Source organism: Mesocricetus auratus, unplaced genomic scaffold, assembly GCF_017639785.1.
Source record: "Mesocricetus auratus isolate SY011 unplaced genomic scaffold, BCM_Maur_2.0 Super-Scaffold_100014, whole genome shotgun sequence".
NCBI classification, from domain to species: Eukaryota; Metazoa; Chordata; class Mammalia; order Rodentia; family Cricetidae; genus Mesocricetus; species Mesocricetus auratus.
In genome coordinates this window covers 10,492,885-10,513,573 of record NW_024429197.1, presented here as the reverse complement: position 1 = coordinate 10,513,573, position 20,689 = coordinate 10,492,885, and the positions used below count along the sequence as shown (strand labels likewise).

Genomic DNA, 20,689 nt, shown 5'->3' with positions numbered 1-20,689 from the left:
CTGAGTTGGCTTTTTGTCAGTGACACTGGGGATCAAGCCCAAGGCTGTAAGCAGGTACTGTACACAAGCACTCAACTACAGAGCATCCTCCAGCCAGAAAAGACGATTCTTCCCTGGGCATCCTTTACCCTAAGACCTATGGGTGACTTTGGTGAGATACAGAAGTGACTGCAAAATATGAAAGATGTTTAATTGAAAATATAGATATGAGGCACAAAACAATGTAAGGATCTAGCCTGCAAGCACAGCTGATACCAAACCCCAGAGAGATGCAAACAATTGAGATCCCTCTGTGGCTAAATACATTGTAATATATTATTAATAACAGCAATAGCCATTATACACTCAGTACATGCTGAGTGCCAGGCACTTTGCTAAACCTGGTACATACATTATCTCCACAACAGTCACGCTGCCTCTCTGTACAGGTGGTGTGGTTAACTTCAATGGTCATTGTTACCAAACCTATAATTACGTGAGACTGTTTACACTGGGTTGGCCTGTCAGCATGTCTATGGGAGACAGCCTTAATTAATTAGAGTAGGAGGATCCAACCCACTGTAGGCAGCATCGTTTCCTAGGCAGGAAATGATGAACCATGTAACAGTGGAAAAACAGAGCTGAGCACACATGTGGAAAAGAACAAGCATGCATGTCTCTCTGCTTTGGCTGTGGATGAGATGTGACCAGTGGCTTCAAGTTCTGCTACCGTGATTTTTCCCACAATAGACTGTAACCTGGAATTGTGAACTAAAACAAACAAACAACAGCAAAAAACAAACAAACCTCCTCTAGGTTGCTTTCTGTTGTAGTATTTTATTACAACAACAGAAATGAAGCTATAATACATGCTAAGGAAATTATAGTTCAAGGAAATCTATCAAGACCAGAGCCCTCCTAGAGCTTTTGTCCCACATACCACTACTCTATCAGAATAAAGTCCTTTCCTACTAATAAACAAAACAGAAGATACCAACCTGCTCTGATGCAGACAAGGGTAGGGGCAAAGACCCTAATTCCTTCAGCAATTCATTTGTTTCCTTGGCGAGTTGGTTTGTGGAGTGTTGTAACTGTTGCCTAAGAGAGAGAAGACAAGTGTCAGGATGCCATGGCTCCTTGAGAGCTCTCACACTATTACTTCATGCTCGGGACTCCCAGGGCAAGGAATGGAGGGCCATTCCAACAGGCACTTCACTGCCTGTGCTCACAAACCCACTTTAGGGCCTTCCTCATCACTGAAGCAGTTCCACTGAGCAGAAAGATGCTCAATGCCACCTGCTGACGGAAGCACAGACCAGGAAATTCAAGTGTTTGGGAAGAAGAGCATGTTGGCATTCTGATAGGAACATAGGAGGATTACTGCCTAAACCCAACCCTAGTGGCTTTAATACACTGAACTCACTTAAAATTCTCACTATTTCCCAGGAGCTCTGCATGGTCAGTTCCTACCATAGTCCACTGACTAGGGCAGTTAGATGAAACATGTATTAAAAGCATAGCTTCCTATGTACCTAGGAAAAAACTCCAAAGATATATTCCTAATCTTTTGTTCAAAAGTGGATTCTTTCGTGGATTTATCCTTTGCTTCCCTCCCTTGCTCCTTATGCCTGACTTTCTAGCTCTTCCCTCCCAAACAAAGCCCTCTGCCATTTAGAGCATTTACCTCTTGTACAAGATACTGGGTTCATTCTCTAGCAAAACAAAAAAAAAAAACAAAAAACAAAAAACAAGCTGGGCGTTGGTGGCGCACACCTTTAGTCCCAGCACTCAGGAGGCAGAGGCAGGTGGATCTCTGTGAGTTTGAGACCAAACCAGGTCTACCAAGCGAGTTCCAGGACAACCTCCAAAACAATACAGAGAAACCTTGTCTCGAAAAACCAAAAAAAAAAAAAAAAAAAAAAAAAACAAGAGAGACAACAGAGGAAGCCAGTCAGAAGCCAGACCATCCTGGGAACACTAACATATGCAGACAGGTCACCTCTCCCTAGAATAGCTCCCTGTGACAGCAATCACTTTCTCACTTCACAGAGTCTAAGAGAGGAAACAAGAAATGCTGCTCAGCACACTTTAAAGATAGAGAACCTGGTGGTGGCACACGTCTTTAATCCTAGCACTAGGGAGAGGCAGGTGGATCTCTATGGGTTTGAGGCCAGCCTGAGACCTTGTCTTGGGGGGAAAAATAAATAAACATTATATGTATGTGTGAATATATATATTTGTGTGTGTGTATGCATGTGGGCACAGGGGTACCACAATGCATGTGGAATATGCTGACATTAGAGAATAACTTTCCAGAGTTAGATTTTTTCCTTCCACTATATACGTTACAAAAATCAAACTCAGGCCAGGCGATGGTGGCGCACGCCTTTAATCCCAGCACTCTGGAGGCAGAGGCAGGTGGATCTCTGTGAGTTCGAGGCCGGGCTGGACCGACAGCCTCCAAAACAATACAGAGAAACCCTGTCTCATAAAACAAAAACAAAACAAAACAAAACAAAAATCAAACTCAGATCCCCGGCTTGATGGCAAGCACTTTTCTTTACTTGCTGAACCATCCTGCTGGCCCCAAAGAATAAAATTTTTACTTTATTATTTTATGTATTTGGGTGATTTGCCCTCATGCATGCCTGTGCACTACATGTGAGCAGTGCCTACAGAGGTCAGAAAAGAGAGCTGGATCCCATGGAAATGAAGCCATAGACGGTTGTGAACCAATATGTCAGTGCTAGGAATTGAACCCATGTCTTCTGGAAGAGCAGTGAGTACTCTTAATCACTGAACCATCTCTCCAGCCCCTAGAATAGAACTTTAAAAGTAAAAGTAAAGTCAAGAAAAATGTGATAGAAAAAAAAAACCAATCAGCTCTCCCACTGGACCATTGATTCTCTCACTTATAGTCCCTTTGCATCACTGAGAGTGAATTTGTCTTATTTAGAGTTCAAAATCCAACTAGACAACATCGTCAGGAGTCCTGTGTCAACAGGAGAGTCATCGACACAGGGAAACATTGACACAGCTCCTTGAAACAATTGAAGAGTGAAGAGAGTTCCTTCTCTGCTTTGCTAGATTACTCTGCAAACCTGACCAAGGGAAGAAAAGAAATAGTTCAGGGCCTCAGAACGTTGGATCCATTCATTAATATGCTTTGCTCCCCTCTTCCAGGCCCACCTATTACCACCGAACCCACTGCCTCCTGTTCTGACGTCACAGATCCAAAGTGGAAGGACACTATGTCCTCAAAGAGCCTCACAAAACTCAACCTTGGCCAGGCGGAGGTGGCAATGCCTTTAATCCCAGCACTTGTGAGTTCGAGAACACCCTGGTCTACACACAACAGCTAGTTCCAGGACAGCCTCCAAAGCCACAGAGAAACCCTGTCTCAAAAAACAAAACAAACAAACAAACAACAACAAAAATCCCTCAACCTTGTTGGGAAGCTACTTACAAATTTTCCTGGAGCTTGCTTGAGTCCTGCTTAGTTCCAAGTTGGCTCATCAAATTCTTTATCTGAGCAGCTAGAAAGAAGGGGGAAAGATTTATTTAAAAAACAAAGCAACACATTCATCATGAGAACCCCATTTTTTGGGGGGGGGGGTTTCAAGACAGGGTTTCTCTGTGAAACAGTCCCAGCTGTCCTGGAACTCACTCTGTAGATCAGGCTGGCCTTGAACTCAGAGATCTGCCTCTGCACCCAAGTGCAGGCATTAAAGGCATGCACCACCACCACCAGACTAAGACCAGAATCTTGATGGACACATTCCCTCTCAGTGCTTTCCAGGTTCACCCTTCTCCTACAAGTAGGTCACTAAACAGAAGGTGGTTTTGTGTTGTCTGCTCCAAAGAACTGACTAATTCTTGTACATGTCTCACAACTCTAAACATTTCATCCCCTTTAGGAGTGGGAAGGGAGTAGATTGGTATTGCATATACATACCCAAGACCCGGAGTTCCATCCCAGTATCGTAAAAAAAACGAAAGGAAACACTCACCACCTTTGGAAAAGTCTCAAAGATACAACAATCTGCAACAACAACATCTTCTGACTTGATTTTTGAGAGAGTCTCAATCTGTAGCCTAGTCTGGTGTCAATCTCCTATGTATCCTCCTGCCTCAACATGCTATAAATTAGACTTCTAATGATTTAGTATAGTTGGATTTCTAACCATATATCAAGAAAAATTATTACCAGTGACCCAAAGGGATCATAAGGGAGAGAATAAACGTCTGGTGGAAGAATTCCTGATTCTTTTTTTTTTTAATCACATTTTTTGATGGGTGGTAGTAGCTCACGCCTTTAATCCCAGCACTTGGGAGGCAGAGTCAAGTGGATCTCTGTGCTTTTGAGACCAGCCTGGTCTACAAGATCTAGTTCTAAGACAGGCTCCAAATCTACACATAGAAACCCTGTCTCAAAAAACAACAACTAAACAAACAAAAATCACATTTTTCTTGACATTGCAAGTGTGAGTCACTATACCAGCTTGCAACAAATAATTTAACTCCATGGGGGCTGCAGATGTAGTTTACGTGGTAGGGAGCTTGCCTAGCATGCATACAGTCCTGGGTTCAATCCTCTGCATTGCATAAAAAAAGAGTGGTGCATGCCTTTAAGGTTAAAGTTACCCTTGGATATATAGGGAAGTTCCAAGCCAGCCTGGAATACATCAGATCCTGTCTCACAAACAACCATAATGAAAATTTATCCACCAATACAAACTAGCTTTTTTTTTAAACAGCAAATGCTTTTAGAAAGACAATGAACAAGGCATGGAGAGATGGCTCAGTGGTTAAGAGCACTGGCTGCTCTTCCTGAGGACCCCGGTTCAATTCCCAGCACCCACATGGCAGCTCATAACTGTCTGTAACTACAGTTCTGGGGGATCCAACACCCTCACACAGACATGGATGCAGAAAGACAATGAACATTTATTTTTAGAAACAGGTGAACACTTATTAAGTACTTCTAATGTCAAATACTCTATTAATTTGTATACACACCCTCTAACTTTCATAGCAATGGTCTGACATAGATATATGAGGTAATACATATATCTTATCTGTGCACACCCAGTAAGTGACACAGTAAGAAATTCAATCCCAGGCATATAGACTCCAATGGAAAGTGCTTTTTTCTCTATGACATTACAGTCAAATGCAATTTTGTTCAGCCCTTTCCTTTTCCTAGGTATTTGGTAGCCTGGGAATGCTTATGTTTGAATCCTCCCACATCTAATCTCCTTGTCTGGCCCAGGAGAAATAGAGTTCTAGGCCTATCAATAGGGAACGTTAGTACTGGTCTGCCTGAAACCTTCCTTTCCTGTCCCTCACTAGTCTCTGCAACTGAGACAGAGCCCTTGATTCCTTCTTGCCTTGCTTTCTATATTCTTTCTCTGGTTCTCAGGGAAAGTGAAGGAAGATTTACTAAGGTGGAGGATAGGTGTGTATGTGAGTGTATGTGTGTGTGTGTCTGTCTGTCTCCTTAGAAACTGAACCCAGAGCCTCCCACATGCTAACTCACAATATCTAAAGAACAGAACTTGTTAATAGACTATTCTTAGTTGGTCCGAGTGAAGTCGAGTTTACATCTAATTTTTGTTTGTTTTGGTTTTTCAAGACAGGGTTTCTTTGGTAGCTCTGGTTATCCTGCATTTCACTTTGCAGACGCTGGCTGGTGTTTACAGTTGACTGATCCCAGCCAGTTGCAGATATTTTTGTTCCTTCTCCACTCTCACTGCTTCACTTAACTAGTGGGGGACGGGGACAAAGCAAGTGCCTTTCCTATTCCCTCTGGATTAGCATCAAAGCTTCATTCGTGCTCTCAGACTGCAGAAGGACAGGCTTAGTGAAGAAAGTCAGTATCATACAGGTAACACACATACGGTGCTTCCAGAGCTAACCAAAAAGGACGCCCACTTACTCCAAGTTTGAAGTTTAAGACTCAATGGTTCTAGGTCTAGTTGTACTGCTTAGTGGGTAAAGGTACCTGCTATAAAGTCTGACACCAGAGTCTGAACCCGGGAACCCAAGTGGGAGAAAGAAACAACTTCCATCCTCCAACCACCAAATCCAAATGGGGGGCACACATGCACCCCCCACAATAAGTGAATATATTAAAAGCAAAACAAACAAATAAAAGCCATTTAGCTGGTCTTAGTGGTACATGCTTTAATTCCACCACTCTGGTGACAGAAAAGTTTGAGGCCAGCCTGATCTACAGAGTGAGTTCCAGGATAGCCAGAGCCACATAATAAGACTATTATGAACTCAAGGTCAGTCTTGTCTATATACTGAGAGTAAGGATAGTCTGGTCTATACAGCAAGACCCTTTCTCAAAAAATAAAGCTGAGCTGGTGGCACATGCCTAGATGCAGGAGGATCATGAGTTTAAGAACATATGTGACTATTGTTATGGTTTAAATGTAACTAGCCCCCATAAGCTCATAGTGAGTGGTACTATTAGGGGGTGTGGTCTTGTTGGAGGAAGTGTATCACTGTAGAGGAGAGCTTTGAGGTCTCATATATGCTCAAGCCACACCCAGTGTCTTAGACCACTTCCTGTTGCGGGTCAAGATGTACAATGCTCAGCTCCTTCTCCAGCACCATGTCTGCCTGCAAGCTGCCACATCCCACCATGATGGCTATGGACTGAACCTCTGAAACTGTAAGCCACCCAATTAAATGCTTTCCTTTATAAGATTTGCCATGGTCATGGTGTCTCTTCACAGCAATAGAAATCCTAACTAAGATAGCTATATATCAAATTTGAGGCCATTCTGAGCTACATGAAATCCTGTCCCCAAAAAACTTAGGAGTCTTTTGACAAGACTCCTAAGATGAGCCCAGCAGTACTCGAGAGGCAGAGTCAGGCAGATCTCTGTGAGTTTGAGACCAGCCTGGACTACCAAGTGAGTTCCAGGACAGCCTCCAAAGCCACAGAGAAACCCTGTCTTGGAAAAAAAAAAAAAAAAAGACTCCTAAGATTCTATTCTATTCTTTTTAGAGTGTAGCTGGAGCAGAGGTTACTTGTACTTCAATAATTCCATAGGAAAACATCACCACTGTAATTGCTGTATTCCACTAAAATACAAATAACCATTTTTCGTCATCACTAACATATAGATGGCCCTTATCCAAATTAAATGAGAATTAAGATAACACTAAAGCTATTGACTGGATGCTGTAACAATGATTTATGAAAGGCAGGCATTAGGGATGGAGATGTACTCAGTTGGTAGAGTTCTTGCTGAGTATGCATAAAGCCCTGAGTTCAATCACCGGCACCATACAAACCTAGGCAAGTGGTACACTCTTGTAATGCCAGTGCTTGAGAAACCACTTTGATCCTAACCAATGCTAAATCGTTAGCTTTCTCCTGCGGCATGTGAGCAGAGGACACTCAGGACTGACTTGTTCCTTTGGAGGACAGTACCTACTCCACTAGACCCCAGATAGCGCTAGCTTCAGGAAGCTGAGTTCTCAAGGGTGGATAACACACACACCAGGAGGTGAGAGTGAGGGCAAAGGAGTCACAGGGGTAGTCACTCACACCTGGTGACCCGATAAGGAGACAATGAGCACAGATCTAAAGAAAATGCAAGAGGAAGCAATGCACCTAGGGGAAGAGGCATTCCAGGCAAAGAGAGTAATTAACTAGGGCAAAGTCCTCAAAACAAAAGGAGTGGTGTGTGGTATGGCCAGGGTGCTAGAGCTAAGTGAGCATGAGACACGTGTTGGCCAAAGAGGTAGTGGGAAGTCAGGTTATAGAGGACCGTGTGCAACGTGTGCAGTTATAATGAGATTTTAATTAAACAGCAAGCCCCTGATGGCTTATAAATAGCATGTCATAACTAGAATTCAAACGTAGGACTGATTCCAAAGACTAGAAGCTTTGAGTCACACAGTGTTGCTCTCAAAGGGCTGACCCTTTTTTCTTTTTTTTCTTTTTGTTTTTGTTTTTTGAGACAGGGTTTCTCTGTGGCTTTGGAGGCTGTCCTGGAACTAGCTCTTGTAGACCAAGCTGGTCTCGAACTCACAGAGATCCACCTGCCTCTGTCTCCCGAGTGCTAGGACTAAAGGTGTGCGCCACCACTGCCCGGGCTGACTCTTAAAGGAAACAGAATGCAGTTGCACAGGGCTGGCCTGGATTTTCCAGGGCTCCACTTTGCCCCACCCTGTTTATCTGACAGTGCCTTAACCTGACTCCAGATAGGCTGGTGCCCCTGCTCTAACCTGCTCCCGTCCCCAGTGCCCTCCCACTTCCGGGAATATGCCTCTGTATTCACTGGAGCCCAGCAGATGATCAGGCACTCTGTGGGTACAAGGACACCAGAGGAGTCAGACTTTTCCCTTGGACTTTAGGGCATTCTTCACATTAAGGCAAAAGGTGTGAATTAAGGTAAATCAGGAATTCGGAGCGTTAACATGTAAGCCAGACTTAACCATTAGCGAGATGTACAGAACTGGGCATGCTGTTTTATTTTGCTGGGCCTCTTTCACCACTTGCAGATTGTATCGATTTAGCTAATTCTATTGAATACTTACTCTGTGTGCAGAGTTCCACTCTTTCTCATTAAATCTTGTAGTTTGTTCTACTTAGCAAATGCTGGCCTCCATACATAACTGAGGATGACCTTGAACTTTTGATCTTCCCGCCTCCACCTCTGGAGTGGGTTCTCACAGGCATGGGCTACCACACCCAAGATTTTGTATTGCTAGAGATTAAACCTGAGGATTTGTGCATGTGGGGCAAGTACTGTGCCAAATGAGTTACATCCCCAACTTTCCCATTAGACACATGGCTACTATTGAGTCCTACATGATCCCCAAGAACTCCCACACTGCTGAATCCCAAAGTCAGTAACAATGAAACAGCTTTATCCCAGAAAGATGGTGGGTAACCATGAAGTTTTGCTGCAACCCAAATGTGTAGCTCAGAGATAGCCTACCTGTGCTTTTTTGTCTGTCTGTCTGTCTGAGATAGGGTTTCTCTGTGTAGTCTTGGGTTGTCCTGGAACTTGCTCTGTAGAGACCCACCTGCCTGTCTCCCAAGTGCTGGGATTAAAGGTGTGCACTACCACCACCACCACCACCCAGCCCTGTGACTTTCTTAATCTTACAAATGTAAGGTGCAAAATGGTGTGGGAGTGTGTAGGCCAGAGGATAACCTTGGGTGTCATTCCTCAGGTGTCACACACCTTGGCTGGCCTTCATCTCCAAGGATCCTCCTGTCTCAGTCTCCCTGGCACTTGGATTACCATATTTGGGCTCTGGAGAGCAAACTCAGTCCCTCAAATAAACTAGCTCTTCAGCCCCTTTGACTGGCATGTTATTATTAGAGTATTGTTCAGTGGTAGAATGCTTACCTGCCACACATTTATAGAGCCTTGGGCTCAATTCCCAGTAGATAGATATTTATGATGTTTTATAATATGACTTTGCATGTGTAGATCAGCTGGGTAGTGAACCAAGGATCTTACTAGCTAGGCATGTTTTCCTCCCCAAACCTCATTAAAATACTCTGGGTTTGGGCTGGAGAGATGGCTCAGTAGGATATAGCATTTGCTGCTCTTCAGAGGACCCAGGTTCAATTCTCAGCACCCACATGGCAGCTCATAACTATCTACAACTCCAGTTCCAGGGGATCCAATACCCTACTCTCCTTGGTCTCTTCAGGCACCAGGCATGCACATAGTACACATACATACATACATACATACATACATACAAGTGTTCATATACATAAAATAAATAAATTTAGCCGGGAGGTGGTGATGGTCGCCTTTAATCCTAGCACTCGGGAGGCAGAGGCAAGTGGATCTCTGTGAGTTCAAGACCAGCCTGGTCTACAAGAGCTAGTTCCAGGACAGCCTCAAAAGCCACAGAGAAACCCTATCTCAAAAAACCAAAAATAAATAAATAAACTTTAAAGACATTTTATATAGAGACAATTAACTCCTATGAAATGCTACCTAATACTAGAAACTAGATGTTTATGCCAAATGTAAAGTCAAACCTCTGTTCTCTGTAAGCAACTTTGTCAATTTTACAATGACACCTAGGTCTAGCATCATACCACAAGCCTGTCATCCCAGCACTTGGGACATAAAACCAGAGGGATCAGTTCAAAGCCAATCTCAGCTGTCTACAGGATGGGGGAGGGGAAACACTAGACCTTAACTAATCCTATCTCTGACATCTTATTTGTAAAATTGTATCCTGGCTAAAACTCTTTAAGCAAAAAGGAAATAAAGTAAATCAATTTATTATACATTATCACTAACATCAACACCAAAAATTATTCTAATTTGAACATTCCCTATGCACTTTTTAAGCAGATATCAGCAGAATATAAATGTCTCCATGAAACACAGTCCAAATCTATTTAACCATACTGAAAGCAACTTTCCATCACAGAGATGGGACAAAATTCTCCTCATTTGAGACAATCTAATGCTCTAATTCAATATACTAAAAAGCATTCAGAAGATGGAGATGACTCAGCAGTTAAGAACATTTGTTGTTCTTTTTTGGAGGTGGGGGCTCAAGACAGGGTTTCTCTGTATAGCCTTGGCTGTCCTGGAACTCACTTTGTAGACCAGCCTGGCCTCCAACTCACAGAGCTCCTCCTGCCTCTGCCTCTGGTATGCTGGGATTAAAGGTGTGTGCCACCACTGCCTGGCACATTTGTTGTTCTTGTGCTTACAGAGAACCTGGATTAGGTTCCTAGCACACATGTGTAAATTTACAACCATCTGTAACTCTGGTTCCAGGGGAACCTGACTCCGCTCTTCTGTTCTATGAGGGTACTAGACATGCACATGGAACACATATATACACACAGGCAAACACCAATAAACATATTCAATGAAAAACATACTAAAAGATAAAACCAGGTGTGATGTCACATGCGTTTAATCCCAGCATGCAAGAGGCAGAGGCAGGCAGAACTCTATATGAGTTTCAGACCAACTAAAGAAAACAGTAAAATTCCGTTTCGTTTTATAAAATAAATAAATAGAAAATAACAAAAAAGAAATGCACAAACTCAAGAGCCAACTATACCAAACACAAAAAGGCTTTTGTACTGATTATGACAGTGAAGCAAACTCAGTGTTCTATGACAAAATTAGGTTTGTACTCTGACTTTACACAGAAACAGTGAAAACTACTACCACACAAATACATGCATCATATATATACACATTTGAATCTGAGCTACATCCCCAACCTCATTATAGAGGTAGGGTCTCTATAAATGGAACAAGCTATTTATTCTCAGGCCAGCTGCAAACTCCTTATCCTCCTGCCTCAGCTTCTTGAAGGCTGGGATTTACCTTAAAAAAAAAGAAAAAGAAAAAAGCTTGGGGCTGGAGAGGTGGCTCAGAGGTTAAGAGTACTACTGACTGCTCTTCCAGAGGTCCTGAGTTCAATTCCCAGCAACCACATGGTGGTTTACAACCATCTATAATGAGTGGTGGTGCATACCTACAATCAGGAGTTAAAACTTAACTTGGGCTACATGAGACTTTGTATCACTGTTCCCACACACAAACAAAACAAAAACCCAGTCACTAAACAGTAAATCTCTAGACTACACTGAAAATAACAAAGGTATAATATTCCATTTCATATAATAGTGACAACACATATTGCTAAGAGCACAGGCTCTGAATTAAGACTGTTCTTGTTTTTAAGACAGGCTCTTGAAATGTAGCTCTGCTTAGACTGGAACTAGCTATGTAGCACTGGGTACCCCGGAACTTGCTATTTAGCCCAGGCTGGCCTTTAACTCTCTGTGGTGATCCTCCTGACTGCCTCTCAAGTGACAAAATTACTGATATGGACCACTATGTCCAGCAAGATCACATATGTTTGACTCTTGGTTCCACCACTCCTAGTTGAGGAAATGACCTCAGTCTTCTGTGCCTGCTTCCTCCCCTGAGAAGTGGGAGTTCCAAGAGAAGCTGCACATGGCTGATGTGAGGATGAAATAATAGTAGGCTAACTTTAGGATGCTGTCTGGCACATAAAACCACTCAACTAAGGATAGCTATTATTATCAAACTCAAGACCAAAAAAAATGTACTTAGCAACGATAAAAATCAATTAAGTACACACTGAATGCCAACACACCCACTGCTGGGCCTGGCACTGTCTAAAGAGAAATGCATAATGCATGGTCCTTCATCCCACAAAAGTAGTACTGCTCTAGTGACAAGGTCACAAAGCTTGACTTAATTAAGGGACATGGAATGAATATAAGTAGATATTAAACTGTGAGGAAAAATTGGTTTGGTTGTTATGTTTAAGAAAAAGGAATCAAATGAGAGCTAACATGTTTTACATATTTACTAGGTAGGTGGCAGGTCCTGCTTGTCTTTTTGAGACAGGATATCACGTAACCAGGCTGGTCTCAAACTTGCTATGTAGCTGAGGCTGGCCTTGAACTCCTAACTCCTGCCTCCACCTCCCAAAGGTAGGGATCACAGACACCCACTTTGTAGCAGGCACTGTTTTAGCACTTCATGTACACTGTCTCAGTTAGTCCTCAAAACCCTATGAAATAAATAAGATCACAGAGAGGAAACTGAGCAGGAAAAGTAAAACAAAAACTCACCAAAACACTTAAAAACTGGCAAGAAGCTGAGGGAAAATACAAACTTAGTTCACCAACATTTAAACGCTCAACTGTTTCCAAGCTCTTCAGTAAACAAAGCAGAGCCTGGCGTGGTAGTGTACCCCTTTAGTCCCACTACTCCAAAGGCTGAGGCAAGCAGGTCTCTGTGAGTCCCGGGCCAGCCTAGTCTCACAGCCAGTTCCAGGCCAGCCAGAGCTACATACAATGTCTCAAAAAACAAAAAAAGCACCAGGCAATGGCACTTGCCTTTAATCCCAGCACTCAGGAGGCAGAGGCATGTTAATCTCTGAGTTCAAGGCCAGTCTGCTCTACAGATTGTCCTGTTCTACAGTACAGCCAGGGCTACAGAGATTGTTTTGAAAAACCAAACCAAAATGAAACAAAACAAAAAAGCATGTTAGATTTGGGGCTAGTATCTCATACCTATAATCCTTGTTCTCAGGAAGCTGAAGCTGGAAGACTTCCAGGAGTTCAAGGATAACATGAGCAACAAAGTGATATGTAGTAATAATATTTTTCTTTACAATTTTCTTTAAAAAAAAAGATTTATGTATTTATTTTATGTATGTGAGTGCTCTATCTGCATGTATGCCTACAGGCCAGAAGAGGGCATCAGATCCCACTATAGATAGCTATGAGACACCATGTGATTGCTGGGAATCAAAGTTGGGACCTCTGGAAGAGCAGGCAGTGCTTTTAACTGCTGAGCCATCTCTCCAGTCCTACAATTCCCTTTTTTAATATTTATTTTAACTATATGAATGTTCTGCTTACATGTATGTCTGTGTACCACCTGTTTGGTGCCTGTGGGTGCAGGCAGGACCCATAAAATAAATCAGCCACGTAAGGAAAGAAATGCTGTTTGTTCTCTGATTGAGAGTTAACTGTGGAGCTCTTCCGGTTTTTTTCCTACATTAACCTCAGAAACATCTGTCTAGACTCTTCAGTACACAGTAAATGGAGTCAAGAATTCTCCCTCTGCATCCCACATGTACTGTGGAACTGTCTGTACTGGGCAGCCAAGGTACACCTCTAACCCACCTGTTTCAGGCTGATATGCTCCACAACCCCAAACCCAAATCTGTGGTTGAACAGTTCAGAAAAAAAGGACTAGGCAGCCAGGTGGTGGTGGCTCACACCTTTAATCCCAGCACTCAGCAAGCGGATCTCTGTGAGTTTAAGACCAGCCTGGTCTACAAGAGCTAGTTCCAGGAGAGCCTCCAAAGCCACAGAGAAACCCTGTCTTGAAACCATCCCTACCCCCCCCCCCCCAAAAAGGAACAGGTATTCTCAGATTTTCATGGGTGAATAAATATGTGTTTTTGAGCAGCAATTCTCACAGAATACTTGTTTGTCTGTGTTGGCCATGACTTGTAGAAGCTTGGTCCCAGGCACTAGAGAGTAGACACAACACCACCTACCAATTTCAAATTCCCAATTCCCACCCAGCAATCCCAAGAGAAAAATGTAAGTTATACTACCTAGGATGTATGATATGGTAGATAGCATAGCACTCAAGGAGAAAGAGGCAGAAGGAGTTCAAAACAACAAAGAGGCCTCACTCACTCACAAGTAGTAAGCTTTAAGAGTCTATGTGGCCTGACCACCCCCCCCTCATCTATCTCTCTGACTTTTACTTTGCTCCCTATCTTTAACCCAGCCACACCTGCCTCCCTGCCATTTTTTGTCACATCAAAGTCCTTGGACTTGCCCTCAGCACACAAAGCTCCCTCCATTCTGGTATCTGCTCATTCAATCACTATCCCCTCAGAGAGGACTTCCTCACCAGCTTATCATCCACCCCTTCCCTCTACACACTTACCCTGCTTTCTTTCCGTCAAGCACCTGCTATTACTTATATGTACACATGCAAATGCATGCAAAAATCCACACGGTACCAGGCAGCAAGCAGTATGTGCTCTGCTCTATGCAGTGGACAGCAGCGCTTAAAGAATGCTCGTCACACCCCGAATTAATAAACCCATCATATATGCTTGGGACTGAGGTAAACAGCAGAAAAACAAAGATGAATAAGCCACTTTTCCTAGCTCAAATGAGCTAACAATCTAGCAGGGAAGATGAACATATTACAAGAAAAGAAATCACAGCTTCCAGTATACACATACAGACATATATACACATTCGGCTAGGCAATTCTCTAACTTTTCTCAGTCTGTTTCCTAACCCATAGGCTAGGGATATTTGTAATGATTTCACAGGATTATTACGAATTAAAATATTACATGTGCCCCCCCTTGGGGGGGCAGTAGTGGTAAAAGCCTTTAATCTCATCACTCAGGAGCTAGAGGCAAGAGGATCTCTGAATTCATGGCAAGCGTGGTCTACAGAGTTCCAGAACAGACAGGGCTAGACAGAGAAGCCCTGTCTTAGGAAAAAAAAAAAAAGATATCACACGTAAAGTACTTTTCATACTGCCTAGCACACTATGTACTTAAACAGTAGTTAGTAACACATTGTCAACTCCAATGATCCCCTTGAGTCCAATGCCTGAAAAACAGCTAAATCAGTATCTATCACCAAGGAAACTGCTTTTATTCCCCCCACACACCTTCTCTTGTTTGGTTTTAAGACTCACTCTATAGCTCAGGCTGGTCTTGAACTCATGGAAATTGTCTTGCCTCAGCGTCCTGAGCGCTGGGATCACAGCCCTGACTCATCCTACCTAGGTTTTGGCTTTTCCCTGTTCCCCTTCCCCTCTCTCCCTTTTTCCTTTTGATAAGGGTCTCATTACGTGGCCCAGGCTTGCCTTGAACTCACTATGCAGTTTAGATTTGCTTAAATCATGGCAATCCTCCAGCCTCACAGGCTCAAACGCTACAATTACCACTATGCCCAGCTTCAAATCTAATTCAAGTAAACACAAATTTGCTGTTGAAAGAATTTATGCCAGGATGTGAGGGCGATCTGGCTACGATATCTATCACCGAATTGATCACCAGGGTTGATTCCGCTCATCTGGCTAGACGGGTGTCCCTTTCCTATCTCACTGTTCCACATGCGTCCCTCCTTCATGCTTGGTCAAAGAGGACGACCTTCCCGGAATAGAGGAGGACAGTCTTCCGTCAAAGGCATAAGAGTAGCTGCGATCCCCAGCTAGAACCTCCAAACAAGCTCTCAAGAATCTATGCAGGTTCCCACACTCACTCTACAACTTAATACTCAAATACAGACTATACCACAGAAAGACATTCAAATTAGGTTTAATCTTAGTGAGAAAACTTCAGCCTTCAAACAAAATTCTCTTTTTGTTTTGTTTTGTTTGTTTTTTCAAGACAAGATTTCTCTATGTATCATGGAACTCACTCCGTAGACCAGGCTGGCCTCGAACTCAGAGAGATCTGCCTGCCACTGCCTCCTGAATGCTGGGACTAGAGGGTATGACACCACCACCCAGCACAAAATTTTCTTCTTCTTCTTATTGTGCATAAATGTGGAAAGACACACACAAACTAATGCAAACATACGCAGTACACTTGGAGGGAAGAGAATGTGGAGGTCAGAGTACAACTTTGTAGAGTTAATTTGCCCCTTCCACCTTTACCTGGGCTCCCTGGTGCAAAGCAGGCTGTCAGGCTTGCACGGCAAGCACTTTACCCCTGAGCCACCTTGCCTGCCCCTTGAACCAGGATTTTCTGACCTAACCTGTATTACTGCTCCTTGACAAAGGAGCACTGGAGCACAAAGTACCATACTTTCTAAGCATCGATCACATTATTATTGTTTTTAATATCTGGGTTTCACAAGCTGAATATTCTCCCTACCACCAAACACCCAGGCCTAACCCTCCCCCCACCAGAAATCTACCTCTCAAATTCTACAATTTACATTTAGATTTAAAAGCAAAATGTCAAACTGGGTACGGTAGTGCACGACTTTAATCCTAGCACTCGGGAGGCAGAGGCAGGTGGATCTCTGTGAGTTCAAAGCCAGCCTGGTCTACAGTGAGTTTCAGGACAGCCAGAGCTACAAAGAAATTCTGTCTCAGCCGGGCGTTGGTGGCGCACGCCTTTAATCCCAGCACTCGGGAGGCAGAGGCAAGCGGATCTCTGTGAGTTTGAGGCCAGCCTGGTCTACAGAGTGAGTTCCAGGACAGCCTCCAAAGCCACAGAGAAACCTTGTCTCGAAAAACCAAAAAAAAAAAAAAAAAAAAAAGAAATTCTGTCTCAAAAATAAAATAAAAGTAGTAAATAGCTTTAAAGTTTAGAACATAATTGTAATTCAGAACAGACCCTACCTAACAGTATAGCTAAGCTCACAAAAACACAATAACACCAGGCAGTGGTGGTTCACACCTTTAATCACAGCACTCGGAAGGCAGAGGCAGGAAGATCTCTGTGAGTTCGAGACCAGCCTGGTCTACAAGAGCAAGTTCCAGGGCGGCCTCCAAAGCCACAGAGAAACCCTGTCTTGAAAAAACAAAACAAAACAAAACAAAACAAAAAAACAACCACAATAACAACATGAATTGGATGGTTGTCACCATTTTTAAAGTAAAGCTGCTTCTGTTGTTCTGTTTTTGAATCTCTAGAAACAGCCTGTATTTGGCTCTCAGCTACAATCTTAGCCTCTAATGGTGAGGAGTGAGTTTTAAAGCAAGCAGTTACAGACTGACTTGCATACCATTTGGTATGTACTTGTAGCCAAGCGTCTCTGTGTATCACATTTATACAAGGATAGCTCAACAGAAACAGAAAACGAAATCATCATTCTTGAAACTGAAAAAAACAAAAACAAAAAACAAAACTTCTATGCTACAAAAGACAACGTAAATTAAAATGTTCCCGGTGCATTCTCTGTAATAAAACAGGAGTCCTCCCACCCCTTAAATACCAGTCATTGACTCTGATTTCCAAATTAATTACAGGAAGCCCAGTGTATTAAGTCACCCAAACACATGCATTCGCCACTTCCCTTAATTGAAAGTTGCTGATGTCCCAGGACCCAACCGCTGAGCAGAATGTGAACCTAAAGCCCTCAACCAGCAAGCAACCCCTGATCCAAACTGTGGGAAGCGAGGTGGGTGGAGAGACGGCGATGACAGGAAAAATTCGGCTGACCACTGCGTCAAGTCAAGACTGTTGCTCACAGTCCTGGAGATGACACACACTCCCTCCCACCCTCGGGCTGTCAAGTAGGCTCTGTTGACCCAACACCGCGAAATCACAATGCCTAAGACAGGGGTGTGGACCTGAAGGGCCCGAGCCTGACCGACCCGGGGAAGGCAGCTCGCCGCGCCCGGACTGGAGGCTCACGACGGCCTCAGGTGTGGCCTTGGCTGCGACCCTGACCGGGCTCCGCGTCTTGGCAACCTCACCCTGGCCTGTCCCTCGGGTGGCCCCCCGCTCCCAGCTGGGTCCCCTCGCTCACTGGCTTGACTGATCCGCTGGATGTTGCCACTGCACGTCTGGATGATGCTGTTGAAGTCCCGGAGCTGGGGCCCCGAGGGCCCGGGATTCCGATACATGTCTAGGGGACCGAAGGACATTGACAACGAGCAGAAACCGGGTCGCGCTTCGCGGCGCTCCTACCGGAAGCTGCCCGTAGCCAGGCTCCGCAGCTGAGAGGAGAACCGGGAAGAGAAAGGGCGGGGGAAAGGAGCCGGGACTGCGTGCGCACTGACCCCGCCCACTGACGATGCGCACGCGCACGCTCTGCCCCATTCCCGTGGTGCGCGTGCGCCGCTGTCACTTTGAGAGTTTTCAAACTGCTGGTAGAGACTGTCGCCGCAGAACCGAACTCCTCCAGCTGCGCAGCTGGCATCCTGCAGACGACGCACCCGGCGCTCGGCCACGTGCCGCCCGCCAACATGCTGGTCCGCATCCTGCTGCTTGGCGCAGCATTGGCGCTTAGCCACCTTGCAAATCTTTGCCTTTCCTACCCATGTCAAAATCGAGGTGAATGCATGAGCGTGGGATTGGACCAGTACAAATGCGATTGTATCCGGACAGGATTCTGTGGTGAAAACTGTCCAACACCTAAATTTCTCACAAGAATAAAATTACTGCTGAAGCATACCGGCAGCACGGTGTATTCCATGCTTACTTACTTCAAAGGAATCCCTTGTGTTGCCAGCCAGATCGCATTTGATTGACAACCTACCAACTTACAAGGTGCCTACCACACATGCAAAAACTGGAAAGCCTTCTCTAACCTCTCCTACTACACCAGAGTCCCTCCTCCTGTAGCAGATGACTGCCCAACTCCCATGTGTGAAAGGGGGAAAAGGGCTTCCTGATTCAAAAGGTTATGGGAAAAGTTGTAAGAAAAAAGTTATTTCCTGGTCCCTCCAGATTCGGAGGATGCTAGACAGGGCAAACAACATCAAATAGTTGGGATCCCATTGAATACGTTTTCCCAATCATGCAGTGTCTCCCCAGAGTCCACTGACAGCATGCATGAATTTTCGATTTGCATAAAAGTGTATGAGATTGCCTCAACCTTACTTCCTACTCTGTTCTTTTCTGAGAACCTAGGCTCAAATAGGGGAAAATTAAGCAAACTTGAGCTTCAGATCTGTGGCCAATTAGCAAGTGTTATGGATTGCAGACTACTTTTATTCCTCCCTCCACTTGTAATAAACTAATAACATTTGTTGGGCCCATACTATGTGTGAATCCTCACTTTAGGTCACTGGTTCATAAACACTTCACAGCAAGGAAGCATCCCATTTTTTATCTTTAAAGTAGATTTTAAAACTTTATTTTTGTTTTATGTGCATCGGTATTTTACCTACATGTATATCTGGGTTAGGTTGTAGGGTTCCCTGGAACTGGAGTTACAGGTAGTGGGTGCTGGGAATTGAACCTGGCTCCTCTGTAAAGGTAGTCAGTTCTCCCAGCGACTAAGCCATCTCTCCAAGCCCTGAAGTAGATTTTTTTAATGTAACATAACACAAAAAAGCAAGCATTATTTTCCCTTTTACAGGTGAGAAAATTAAGACCAAAGAGTATTGATCACTTTGAGGTTTAATTGGAAATCCAAACACTAAACTAACTATCTTATGACTTCCCTAAAACTCATTCCCAGAGCTGGGGAGATAGATAGCTTAGCCAGAAAAAGGCACTTGCTGTCAAGCCTGAAGACCTGAGTTCAATCCCAAGGATCTACATGGAGAAGGAGACAACCAGCAAATTGTCCTCCGATCTCTTATACCTGTTGTGCCAAGCAACACAGACACAGACACAGGCAGACACACACACACACACACACACACTAAAACGTAATTAATTTTTAATGTTTTCAAAAACCCCCATTCCTAGCCTAGTTGGTGGCGCATGCCTTTAATCCCAGCACTCGGGAGGCAGAGGCAGGCGGATCTCTGTGAGTTCGAGGCCAGCTTGGTCTACAAAGTGAGTTCCAGGACAGCCTCCAAGACAATACAGAGAAACCCTGTCTCAAAAAAAAAAACAAAAACAAAAAAACAAAAAAAAACCCATTCCTGTTATCACAAGTTCATTATCTGTGGAAGTCCCTTCCAAAGAGTCTGCTCATTTCTATCAAACACATAGCCTTGGCTAGCCTGGAACTCCTTATGTAGACCAGGCTGCCCTCAAACTCACAAATTATATTTACCTGCCACTGCCTCCTAGATCCCAAACAATTTCTTAGATAACTCCTGAAAATTTGAGCTCTTTGGAATCTAGCTGCAAAATTATTTCATAGAATTTTGCATTTTGTGGGTGGCATTCGGTAAAAGGGGAAACATGGACAGGACTTTGCACTGGAAGGATACTGAGGACCAGACATGAAGGGGACAGTAATTGCCTGCATTCTCCACCCCACCAACTCCAGTCCACTATAGTCTCAGAAATGAGAAGAAAGGAAGCAGCTTGTGAGTGGCAGCAGGGATTCCGAATGTGTGAGCAACCCTGTGTCCTCCTCTAGGGATTTAAAAAATAACTTATTTAACTTTATGTTGTGTGCATTGACGTGAAGGTGTCAGATCCCTTGGAACTTGAGTTACAGACAGTTATGAACTGCCATGTGAGTTCTGGGAATTGAACCCAGGTCCTCTGGAAGAGCAGCCAGTCC

The 20,689-nt window shown here is 43.9% G+C and overlaps 1 protein-coding gene across 1 annotated transcript in view; it reads right to left on the bottom strand.

The window, feature by feature from the left end:
- Positions 1–18,259, bottom strand: part of Stx12 (syntaxin 12) — a 32,494-nt gene extending 14,235 nt beyond the window's left edge. Inside the window, exons 1-3 of the mRNA XM_005079547.4 lie at positions 18,026–18,259; positions 3,446–3,515; positions 978–1,077 (exon numbers count right to left, since the gene is read on the bottom strand). Of these exons, the coding sequence (XP_005079604.1) occupies positions 978–1,077; positions 3,446–3,515; positions 18,026–18,143 (288 nt within the window). The 5' untranslated portion in view covers positions 18,144–18,259. The remainder of the gene's footprint in view (positions 1–977; positions 1,078–3,445; positions 3,516–18,025) is intronic.
- Positions 18,260–20,689: the final 2,430 nt, after the last annotated feature.